This window comes from Erpetoichthys calabaricus, chromosome 14, assembly GCF_900747795.2.
Source record: "Erpetoichthys calabaricus chromosome 14, fErpCal1.3, whole genome shotgun sequence".
Classification (NCBI taxonomy): domain Eukaryota; kingdom Metazoa; phylum Chordata; class Cladistia; order Polypteriformes; family Polypteridae; genus Erpetoichthys; species Erpetoichthys calabaricus.
Genome location: NC_041407.2, coordinates 83,143,988 through 83,156,747, shown reverse-complemented (window position 1 = coordinate 83,156,747; position 12,760 = coordinate 83,143,988). Strand labels below are relative to the sequence as shown.

At 35.2% G+C, this 12,760-nt stretch overlaps 1 protein-coding gene across 2 annotated transcripts in view; it reads left to right on the top strand.

Annotated features, from left to right (window-relative positions):
* The window catches only part of sdc3 (syndecan 3), a 215,870-nt gene that overhangs the window by 167,506 nt on the left and 35,604 nt on the right, over nt 1-12,760 (top strand). For both annotated transcript variants that reach the window (XM_051919006.1, XM_028819938.2), the window contains exon 2: nt 11,066-11,174. In XM_051919006.1, the coding sequence (XP_051774966.1) occupies nt 11,066-11,174 (109 nt within the window). The remainder of the gene's footprint in view (nt 1-11,065; nt 11,175-12,760) is intronic.

Below are 12,760 nucleotides of genomic sequence, written 5' to 3'. Positions count from 1 at the left end.
AGACTCCATTTGGATAGAAGCTGAGCCAGAATAGAAAATTAACTAAGTACTGCTACAAAGCAACAGTTCTAATCGGCGCACTGTCTATAAAAGTTAATCTTACAGGACTTACAATGAGTAAAAATTAGCTTTTTGGCATCCTATAACGCCTGACATAAAATGTTTTAATTACATAATGAATTGACATTTAGACATATTTTCACCATTTGTTAGAATCTGTGAGGACTAACCTAAAGTTTTCAATTTTACAAGTACACTTGGTTCCTGCAGCTCTTTTGCACTTGATTAGTCTTTATATTACATCTAATATAGTTTATTTTTTTTTTTTTTATTAAAGTGAAATTATCCAGGAAGCAAGGGGATTTCTGCAAATGTAATTACTGCCTCAGTTGTAACAGAATTTTTTAAAAGCTTAATAATGCATTAAAAGTGAAACTGAATATGCTCTCCAGATGTATATTATACACTAGATCATGGAGAAGACAATTCCATACAAATCCTTTGGGAAAACAAATAGCAAAAATTGATCATCACAGGTTTGAACTAGGCGCTTTGTTTGTATAGAATTTAAACATAGGGGAACAGTTTTCAGCACACCTTTATTAATCAGTTGTATATGGCAGACATACTGTATAATAGTTATGGGCCATGTGACATTATCACTAAATGAGGCAATGAGTATTGAACTCATATTAAGACAAATATTAAGTATTAAACTTTTCCAAGAAAAATCTGGTGTTGTCTTCGGGATAAAACAGTGAATTATGGGGGATTAAACATTAGTAACATATCAAACTTCCTTCATGTTAGAAAAGTGCCTTTTTATGGGGTGAATGCAGTGCAGCTGTGTTTTTTATTTTACACAGATGGAACAGAGACTGGAGCTCCATCCATTTTTGTTTTTTTTTTATTCATTATTTCCATTTGTACGGGCGGCACGGTGGTGCAGTGGGTAGCGCTGCTGCCTCACAGTTAGGAGACCCGGGTTCGCTTCCCGGGTCCTCCCTGCGTGGAGTTTGCATGTTCTCCCCGTGTCTGCATGGGTTTCCTCTGGGTGCTCCAGTTTCATCCCACAATCCAAAGGCATGCACATTAGGTGCATTGGCGATCCGAAATTGTCCCTAGTGCGTGCTTGGTGTGTGGGCTGGCGCCCTGCCCAGGGTTTGTTTCCTGCCTTGCGCCCTGTGTTGGCTGGGTTTGGCTCCAGCAGACCCCCGTGACCCTGTAGTTAGGATATAGCGGGTTGGATAATGGATGGATTATTTCCATTTGTAGGCCACAGTGAACTAGTCCTGGGTGGAAAGCACATAAATAATTTAGAATCATCATTCTTCCTAACCTGCATGTGTAGAAGATTTTGGTGGAAATTGTAACAAACATAGACAAGGGCAGAAAAGCAAACTACCTGTACAGAGATGGGACTGGAAATCAAACTTGGGTCTGTGAGGCTGTAATGCAGAATACTAACCACTTTGCCACCCAAGCATAAGTAATCCTATATTATATATTAAAAAAATCCAACCAATATTCTCAGTTGTAGTAGACAACAGTGCTTTACCATTGAGAGTTTATAAGGATGGATATCAACTCATTTTTTATGTGGCACACTAGAAGCTGGTATCAATACGTTATAATGAGGGGGAAGAGTTATTATGAGAGATGGAGGAGATAATATAAGATCAAAAATGCCTGTTGGGACAAAGATGCTTTATCACACATACCATTAAAACCTTCTTCACATTTTATAACCATCTGATTCTGAATCCTGAAATTGTAATTCTTGAGGCTCCTGAGAAAGAGTACCAACCATGTAATACCTGATAATGAAGATTTCTTAAATCATAGTTCCTTGGCAGGGATGTACTGCACAGTGTTGTAAAGGAAGTGTACTAAATTACATATTTTTACTGTGATCAGAAAAGGTTTTGTGAATGATTCACAGCAAACAAATAATAGTATATTTCATGAACCACACAAAGAGCATCTGGATTTTTTCTGTTAAGATTTATGTGAATAAATAAATGCCGCAAAGCATGGCAGAAAATGAGATCACAAGAGAGAGATGCAGCTGAGGCCAGCACCTTTGCCCAGGTCTCAAAAGCATGTTAATGGAAGTGGAGGAGGTGTGGGGGGGTGGGGCTCTTGGGGGAGTTTGGTTGGGTGTCTCATAGCAATGACAGGATTACTAAGCACTTAGACCTGAGTGCAAGGTACTACTTCCATTTCCATTTTCAGTGCAGTAGTCAACACATGCAGTGAATATTTTTGCATTTATTATATATGCATGTGTATTTATAATTTCTATTGCAATTCAAGCTGCCTTTACAGTGTGTTCACTTTAACTGTTGTTGTCTAAATATTTTGCATAAGTGAAAGTACTTAGTTCAGCTCCTTTTCTTCTAGCAGTGATTATCATTTTTATTGTTTGCCTTGTTAACAGAACTATATAACCCATAAGGTGGTTGGTTCAAATTGCAATGGATCACTCATTTTGAATTTAGGAAAATGATATAGGGATATTTAGGCAAATGTGAAATTTAATGATTCCAAGGTTCTTTTTTCGACAACACCAGTCTGGCAACAAAGTGTTAAAATGTAGGAGCTTATATGAAAAGCAAAATGGTGGCACAGAAAGACATTAACAAAATTTAGCTTGCTTAAAACACTGTTCTACCTGAAATCTATATATTAAAAAACCCAAGGGAAAAAAAATATGTACAAACATGAATTACAGCCATTTTTTAACACAAAATCATGACCCTTTCATTATATCAAACTAGGGAGGTTTGCCCCCTGCTCGCTTCGCTCGCCCCTCGAAAACCCTCTTAAACAGTGATACAATGGGAAACAAATAACAGTTGTTTTTGTTACCTCCTCTTTGCTCGATCAGCTGCATGACTTGCTGCTCCTGCCGTGTCGCGTGATCTGCATTTTGTGTGGCGCCACGATCGTTTAAAACCCTGTAGACCCCCTTCTAGTCCCCCAGACATCCTCAAACACTATGCAATCTTGTTTCGCTGTTACGATATTTCACCGTTATGATATTTCACCACATAATATTTTCTGTTTGTTTGTGCTAATGTGATCTTTACTTTCATTGTTTTGAGACTTTTGAATTTTCCTACTTCCATTATCTCTAACCTGCTCTGCATGTGTATCACGGGTCCTGCTTCCAAAGGTTGTAAGTATGATGTGACTTGTCCGTCTCACGGGATGTGAAAGTGTCTCTGTCTCTATTCACAAGATCTCTTTTCCAAAGATCACGTCTCGTTGCAAGATTTTTTTTTTTTTATTAATAGAGCGATATCGTTATTACCCTTTAATTTAGGCACCATATATGTATGGCATAGGCTCAAGCACAAAAAAGTAGGTCATGATGTGAGGAGCTTCTTTCCTGAACTGGGTAATGTAAAACGTTGGGTTTATAATTTACTTAAATGATCCACCCTTCTGTCCTGCATTTTTAGAATCCACTTTTTCCTTTACAACATAATATGTCACACATCCAACCAAACCTGACATCTTTAGGTTGTTTTCTTCTAGGCAGAATTTACTGACACCAGAAATCTGGAATTCCACTTAGTTTAGCGTTTTCTTTATTTTGTATGCAGGTCTTCTATATAGACAATGTGACCCAAAACTGAATTAAAGAGGATCAAAAATTTGTTCACTGGGAATGTCCCTTGTGAGGGTGATTATCTGTCTACAAGTCTTAAAATCTGTGTATATAGTCAGGTCCATATGCATTTGGACAGTGAAACAATTTTCATCTTTTTGGCTGTGTACACTACCACAGCAGATTTAAATTAAAACAGTCATTATGTGATTAAGTGTAGACTTTCAGCTTTAATATAAGGGGTTTACCAAAAATACAGTATTTAGGAATGACAGCCATTTTTCTGCATAGTCCCCCCATTTCCAGGGGCTCAAAAGTATATGGACATTTGACTTGACAAGTGGTTCCATAGCCAGATGGGAGCAGTTCCCTCATTCTTTCATTAACTGTTTTGTAGGTGAAAGGTCTAGAATTGATTCCAAGTGTGGAATTTGCATTTGGAAGCTGTCACTGTGAACTCTCCATAGGGTAATTCCATGTCAAATCATCACACCAAATTATCTGGAGATGTTCATGACATTATAAGCTAGCTTTATTAAAAAATGACCATCTTCAAAATATATATATTTTTTGCTATTCAAATTTTAATTTTATAATCACTCATGGTAATTTTTCATTTTCTGGATAGTATAGTATTTATGCAAAATATAGAGCTAGAAAAGAGCTCTATTTCTGTGCAACTTATATTTAGGGAGATACAGCCAAAAATCATAATCCTCAAAATAAGTTAAAACTTTGTCATTTGGTATATTTTTAAAAAGGAATGCACTGGTGAACCCAGCAATATCAGAAGGTCTATAAAACGACAGAAGACAATTGTTCTGGATGATTGCAGAATTCTGTCCTTGGTGAAGAAAAACCCCTTCATAACATTTGCTAAACTAAGAACACTCCCTGGGAGGGGGACCTACCATTGCCAAAGTCTACAATCAAGAGACGACTTCATGAATGTAAAGACCAAGGGTTAACCACAACCTCAAGCACAGGAAGGATAGATTAGACTTTGCCAGAAACATTTTTTAAAAGCTTGTCCAGTTCTTGCACAATTTACTTTGGACAAAAGAAAGTAAGATCAATATACCAGAATGTTTGAAAGAGAAGAGTGTTGAGAAGAAGAGATGTCTCAGGAGCCTATGAATACCACATCATTTGTGAAACATGGTGGAGGCTGTTTTATTGCATGATCATGTATGGCTGTGAATGGAAGACAGTCACTGGTGCGTACTGATAATACATATGACTGCTGGCAGAAGTAGCAGGATGAATTCTGACATGTTTAGGGCTATACTATCTGTTCAGATTCTGCCAAATGCTGCAAAAATGATAGGATGATGCTTTACAGTACAGTATAGCTGGACAATGATCCAAAGCATACTGTGAAAGCAAACCAAGTGCTTTTCAAGGCAAAATAGTGGAATATTCTTTAATGACCAATTCAATCAACTGACCTCAACCCACCTGGACATGCATTTCACTTACTAAAGACAAAACTGAAGGCAGAAAGTCCAACAAACAAGCAGCAACTGAAGACAGCTGCAGTAAATCTATCTATCTATCTATCTATCTATCTATCTATCTATCTATCTATCTATCTATCTATCTATCTATCTATCTATCTATCTATCTATCTAAAGGACTAACAAAGTATCACTAGAGTGGAAAGCCAGCACTTGGACATGACGTGGGTTCCAGACTTTCAAGGATTTTCAACCAAGTATTGAAAATGTTCACTATATTTATAATTATGTTAGTTTGTTGAAATACTTTTGAGCCCCTGAAAATAGGGGGACCATGTATATAAATGTCTGTCTTTTCTAAACAGCTCATATAATATTTTTGTTAAACCCCTTAAATTAAAGCTGAAAGTCTATGCTTCAGTCACAACTTGGTTGCTTTGTTTCAAATCCATTCTTGTGGTGTACAGAGCCAAAATTATGAAAATTGTGTCACTGCTCAAATACTTATGGACCTGACTGTATCAATCAGTCTTTACCTCATATACCAGTCACCACCATTAACACCATCTCAACTCCTTTTACAAAGCAAACAAGTTAAATTTAAACAAATGCCTGTACTTAAGTCAAGTTAGGAAGACGCAAGCGATGTAAACACTTCCTAGTGTTTTGGTCTCAGTCCTGGCACACCTGATATTTCACACATCTGTAGTGTAGTGATTTTATTGTACTCTTCAATGATATGCGACTCTAGCCATTTCACATGGGCATTATCAGCACCAATTATAAGCCAAGTTTCATTACAGTGTTCTCTGAAAAAATTTAGATTAGTAGTACATGTGAAAATAGTGTTTGGTATTAAACGTAAGATTAATTTATTTGAAGATGACTTAAATAATAATGACTTACAAACTGAAAAGCTCTTTCCATCATCCTGGGATCTTTTCATATGTTATGGATTAATTAGAATTTTTTAGACAACACTGTTTGTTTACAATTAAAAATGCTTGCACAGTGAAGTGTCCTTATAAAGTGAGGCTGATTTTATAAGTCTGTAAATTTGGAAATCAATTTACTTAGCATATGTATACTTTGACTTGGGAATAAGTGTGCCAGTTATGTTGAACAATATTGGGCAGTATCTCTGGCTGTTGGTTGCTGTGAAGTCTGCTTTGTAAAAATGTCAGCCATGGTGACCTACATTTTATTGGTCTACACTAAAATGATGTTTCACCTCTTGGGAATTTATTCAGCTATATTATTTTGTTGCTGTCTAAGTAATGCACAGACTATATGCAATTTTACAGTGCTGCCATTGATGGGCAATTTGCATATTATTAGATACACTGTGTCATTAGCAGTGATCCCTGGAGTATGCATCTTTACAAACTAATGCACTAAAAGAAAAATAACGCTGAAAAGACTTAAGTGCTGTTTCTTTTTGCCATGATTTATGAAAATGATGCAACAACTGATTTTTAATTTTTATTGCAAAAGGGAGATTCCAATGGCTAACTCTGATGGAAGGTGTCCAATCTACTGTATATATTAAAAATAAAAAAACTTTTGTTCTTAATATTATTATACCCATGCCTCCTGTAAACATTTCAAAAGCAACATAGTGTGCATTCAAATAAGCAGCTTAATAAAAATTCAAAGGCAATTGGTATGTAAAACTAACACCCCACTGTCTTCATTTCACCGAATGAAACATCCAATACAATGTTAGCTCAGCATTTATGCATAAAAGATTTAAGTGGCAAATATAGAACACTACACTAAATTAAAACATTGTAATTGAAAGAAGCAGTGGTCAGTAAGGAGAACAGTAATTAAATCTACATATTTAACAAAACTGGCAAAACCAAAATCAAAGTTGCAAGGTCTCTGACTTTTTTGCATTGAATTTCTTCGCTTATATTGGTCTTTAAAACACAGTTAACACAATGCTGCAGATCTTAAGTAATTATTCAGAATTAAGTAGTTATCCCAGATGTCACCTACCAGCACTCATACACATGTTAATAGCAATTGCATTACTGACAGTGGAATGTACTGCCTTTCTAATTACATCATTAACCATGAGAAACTAGAAAAAGTTAACAAAAGTAAAAATTAGCAAAACTCATAGATGTGCAAAAAGAAGAGACAAAGTTAGATTTTTAAGCTCATGTTAGACCATGCATCCAAAGTGATCATACCTACTACACTATTAGATAAAACCAGATGTGACATGTATCACCATTAAATTGCTTTATTTTGTATTGTGCTATTAAGCTTTACTCGTGTTAGCATCATTGTGCAGTTGTATTGTTAATTAATGTAAGAACGTAAGAAAAAGGTTCAACAAGAATGAGAACGGAGCTTTGTAATTGCATTCAGCCAGTTGAAACTGTTTTTTCAGCTACAACCTTGGGAAACGCTGCACCCTATTGACAGGAGAAAACTAGTCCAAAACAGGATACCAGTCTAATACAGAGTGTACTGACATACACACATGTGCACACGCTCTTATTCACCAAATGGCCCTTTGAATTGTGGAAGGAAAGTCATTTAAACACCGCACTAAAGGAACTACGTTTGAAAATTAAGCTGGCCTTAGATTCCCTTGCAACGGAAATGCTACCAGCTCTTTTGATGTGTCCCCTTTGACAAGCCCTCCTCACATAATGGGTCCAAAATAATATCAAATCCAGACCTAAAGATCCCTTAAATTATGTAATGAAACTTAAGTGATAAAGATGGTGCAAACTCTCAGATTTATAACATGAATATAAAAGAATGAAGAAAATTTTATAGGTGAAAAAAAACAAAACAAAATACAGAAGCATTACAATATAATAATAATAATAATAAGCAGTGATCTAATGCCATTAGGAATCAAGTAGAATATTGACAAAAGCTTTTAGAGAATCAGAGGTATTATTTTGGAAAATATTAGTTTTTTTTTATTCTTTTATTAAAATAATTTGCCTTTGATTTCCTTTGAATACATTTTTTTGATTTTAAGGGCAGAATAGATTACAGAATTGATTTCCAGTAAATGTATAATTATGATGCATGAATTGTTCTCTATATCCAAATGTCAAAATTGGGGCCCCAAAAGAATCATGGGGGAAGAACTATCAATTGTATTTTTAAAAAAATGTGTGAAATAAAGCTTGATCAATTAGGATAGATATCTGACAAACTATTTAGCTGTATGCCTAGTCCCAGATCAGTATACCTATGGCACCAGAGAAGACAGTGGGGCAGTAAAAATCACAGGCTCATGCTTTGTTTATTCATTCAAATAGATTTCAAACTAGCTGTTTGTTTTGAAAGACAGCTTTGAAAGTGAAGCTCAGATAATATCTGCTTTTTAAAGAACTAGAAATTACTTTCATGTGTATGATAATTTGATGATTTGAGCTTTTTGACTGCAAAACTTTTTTGCCTGAAAGTGTTAAATTAGGAAACAATTTCCTTAAAAATACAACATTAAGGTGCAGCACTTAACCCTGGTGCCCCATGGGAGCAACATCCTTGGTTCAAATCCCATGCTAAATTTTCATGTATATGAAGTCTGCTCATTCTCCCCATATCCACATGAGTTTTTCTCTGAGTACTCTGGTTTTCCTCACATGTTTTCCAAAGACATGTGTATTCAGTTAACTGGTGTTTCTAAATTGCTCCCTTATATTCTGCTCAGTCTAAAGAAGACAAGACACAATCTAATGCATTTTTCGATGCATTACAGATACCACAGCTAGATACTCTCAGTGCAGAGGAATTGGATAAACCTCTGACACTCAGAAATACTAGATGCTAGAAACTCACTTCAGAGTGGGAAAGAAGCAGGCCCTGATGGTTACCCTGCTAAATTAAAAAAAAATTCAATTAAGTTAGCTCCCCTTTTATTAGCAACATTTATAGAAGCCAGAGACAATAAAATTCTACCTCAAACTTTTTGCCAAGTATTAATTACTGTCTTTCCTAAGAAAAACAAAGACTTATTACAACATGCATCATACAGACCAATCTCACTTCTGAATAAATGATATTAAGATACTCTCCAAAGTTCTAGCTAGAAGGATTGAGATAGTGCTTCCTTCTGTAATATCATAAGACTTAGCTTCTGAGCTTCGACGTCTGTTTAATGTAATATATTCACTAATAAAGTCTTAACACCCTGGAGATCTTATTATCTTTGGATACAGAAAAAGCATTTGATATGGTTGAATGGGACTACCTATTCACTACATTGCACAAATTTGGGTTTGGCCCAAACATATGTGCATGGATCAAACTACTGTATACCAGTCCAGAAGCTTCAGTTTGCCTTAACAACATTATTTCAGACTACTTCAAATTAGAACGTGCTACCAGACAAGGAAGACCCCAGTCACCACTACTATTAGTAATCTCCATTGGCTTTTCACTTTCGAAATGCATCTGAGATAAAGGGGATTATCAGAGAATAACTTGAACAGAACAACAACTAGAAGAATCCTAGCCCACCTTTTTTAAGTTAGTGGGTAACTGATGTTTTATACTGTTCAAATTGGAAAAAATCAAATTGTCACTTAAAGGATCAGTTCAGAACTTTATTAAAAAGATGTCAGGATCTAATCAATAACTTTTTGCGATAACCTTTTAAATTAGGGAAAATGATTCTCTTCCCTCTTCCCTACTCTTAAAGTTTTACTCTGGCTGTTGGTCTTCCTCTCCTAAAAATAAATTGCCCCCATGTAAGATTGGATACTTCAACAATTGGGCCCCCTAATAGACTGGTACCCTGGCCACTATGCTCCCAGTGCTGCCAGGATAGGCTCCAGTCCCTCATGACCATAAATTGGATTAAGCATGTCTGAAAATATGAATTCTTCTTATTATGCTCACCATGTTGCAGGTCCTCTCAAAGTAAACTCAGATTATTCTTCACCTATTCTGTCTAACCAATTTACTATTATTAACTCTAGATGTTATTTTGAGGTCACAATGGGGCAACCTTCAGGGCCATGTAAATATTTCGTGTTGTTTACATTAAGTCATTTGTCTTGTAAAAGTCATTTTCAAGTCTCTGAAAGGATGTCTTGTAACTTGATCAGCATGAGAAGTTTTTATTGTGCTTAAAAATGTATAGCTGCCAGTAGTCCATATGTTTAAAATGCTTTGAAGTGTGATTAAAAAGAGACAGAGAAAAACATCTTGTGACCTTTTTCAGCTACAATCATCTGATGCAGTAGGTTAAAATCTTTTTTTAAACTGCTTATTACGGAAAGTTCTGCTTTAATTAAGAATATAAAAATAGATTTTAAAATGTTTCCGGATAGTTCCTAGATTTAAAATAACTGCTGTTCCTTCAAATATTTCATAAATGCTATATTACCCAAAAAACAATAATGTGCCTTTAACAAAACCTTAATATATACACAGTACATTGCATTCTAAAAAATAAATATATTTTATATATAATAAAGAGATACCATTAGGCAAATTCAGTAAAAGAATGGATGGATGTTATATAAAGGCGTTTAAAAGCATCAGATTAGCCACAAATGACAAATTCATATCTGCAAGATTCCTCCAACAGAAGTAATCAAGCAAACTTTCATATGATTATAAAATGGTACAAGTATTAGTGTGTTTGATAAGATTTATTATGATATATGGTCATTTTTGGAAATGGTAGGTTTAAATGAACTTATTCCAAGAACCATAGACTTCCCAGATCCACAGTTCTAGTTTGTTCAGGTACTTTCTAAGTAAAGTTTAGGATCCATTTTCCATATTTTCTGTTAAGGTAACTTAATTTCTTGTATGTTAATACTGTTGCTAAATTTACTAAATTGCGTGATACAGAGCGTTGCCGAACTTGCCAAACGACAAATCACTTCAGGTTCCAAATTAGGACCTGAGTGCAGCCAGATCTGTTTATTATTCTATTACTGTTAATATTAACAAATATGAGAGTTTTTGCAAGTAGATATAAAAAAATTTTTTTTCACTTTAGACATATCGTTGGCCACGAGGCTCTGATAATGGAAATCCGGAAGATCAAGAAGGTTCTGCTGATGTCTCTGATGATGAAGACTACGGGTTCTCTGGCTCAGGCTCTGGTTGTAAGTTAAAACCTTTAATAAAACTCGACTCCCATCTCACCAGCATAACAATAAGTAGAACTGGTATTGTTCCACATCAGTATTACCATTGGTAACGTCTTTAGGTCTTGTAAAAGAAAACAAAAAACCCTCACAGAAGAGGTGCTCATCCATTTTTTGCTGATACAGCAGATTGATAATGAAATATATTTAATATAGTGCCCTTACTATCCATCTATGTCATATAATGTCTTTTTGTATCTGTCTAGCTATCAATTGTTCCAGGTAACCTCAAATATTCATTACCTATTTGTCTATCAACTGTGTAAATGCTGCGGTGAATAAATAATACAAAGGTTTGTTTTCAAATTAGTGAATCTTAAATAAATGAACACCGCTATACTGTTGAGCCTATTCTAACCTACCTGTATTCTAGTACTTCTTATAATTGCCAGCTTTGTTTTTTTTAAGCCTAAGGCACTATAAAGGGAACACAAGCAATTGATAACAAAAAAAAGTTTTCAACTTCTTTTATTATAAAGGTGAAAAAGTATAATATACAAAGTAACAATTTTTGGTCAGTAAAATACCCAAACCACCAAATCCCACCTCACTCCCAAAACCTTGCAAGTGCAGGCATATTGTGATCTAGATATCCATATGATGCTATGAGGTCATCTTACTCCTGATGTAAGATATTGGAGAGGACCAGTTCTGAATATTTTTGAGGCTCCATTGTTTCCAATGGCTGATAATTCAAGACACACATGTTTATAAAAGGAGGAACTCCACAGATTAAAAAGATTTTCTTCTAGAGGGAAGTAAAAGAGAGGAAAAAAAGGTCCAAAACTATATATATATATATATATATATATATATATATATATATATATATATATATATATATATATATATATATAGAAAGAAAGAACGGAATGTTTGTAGCCAGAATTGAGCCAACAGAAAGGAAAACATGAGATTAGTATTGAGCAATTGAAGGGCAGCTCCAGAACAGGTGGAGAAACATACCAGGGACTTTGGAGGTGCAGAACATACAGAAAGGACCAGGAGATATTCCCATAGCAAGCACTTATTATTATTGGGGGTTGATATATAATTGATGTACAGTATGAAATTTAGTGTGCTGATAATTTGTATTTCTATATACGAATGTTATATTTTTAAAAATGGTGTCCCAATGTGGCAATGAGAAAGGTGTCATTGCCATATTGAGATTAAGGGAATGGGTCTTAAAGAGTTTGTGTAGCTCAGCATAAAGACAGGAGGCAAGCATTTCAGAAGGGAAAAGAGAAAGAGGAAAAACCTATGAGAGGATGAGCAGGGTGAGGAGTCCTGAGAACTGACCTAAGCTGAAGACAGAAGAAAAAAGAGAAAATGTCTTTAGCCCTGTGCCATCAAAAATATCACCAAATATTGCTACTCCTTTATCAACCCAGGAAGAAGAAGAAAGTTGGCGCCCCCGTCCCCACTCCCAATTCAGAGGGCAACATTATGAAAAATTGGGGTGTTGGAATGCCAGATGAGCACTGGAGAGTAGTTGAACTTTATTCTGTAATTTAATTTTATTTAATGTTAGGGAAGGAAAA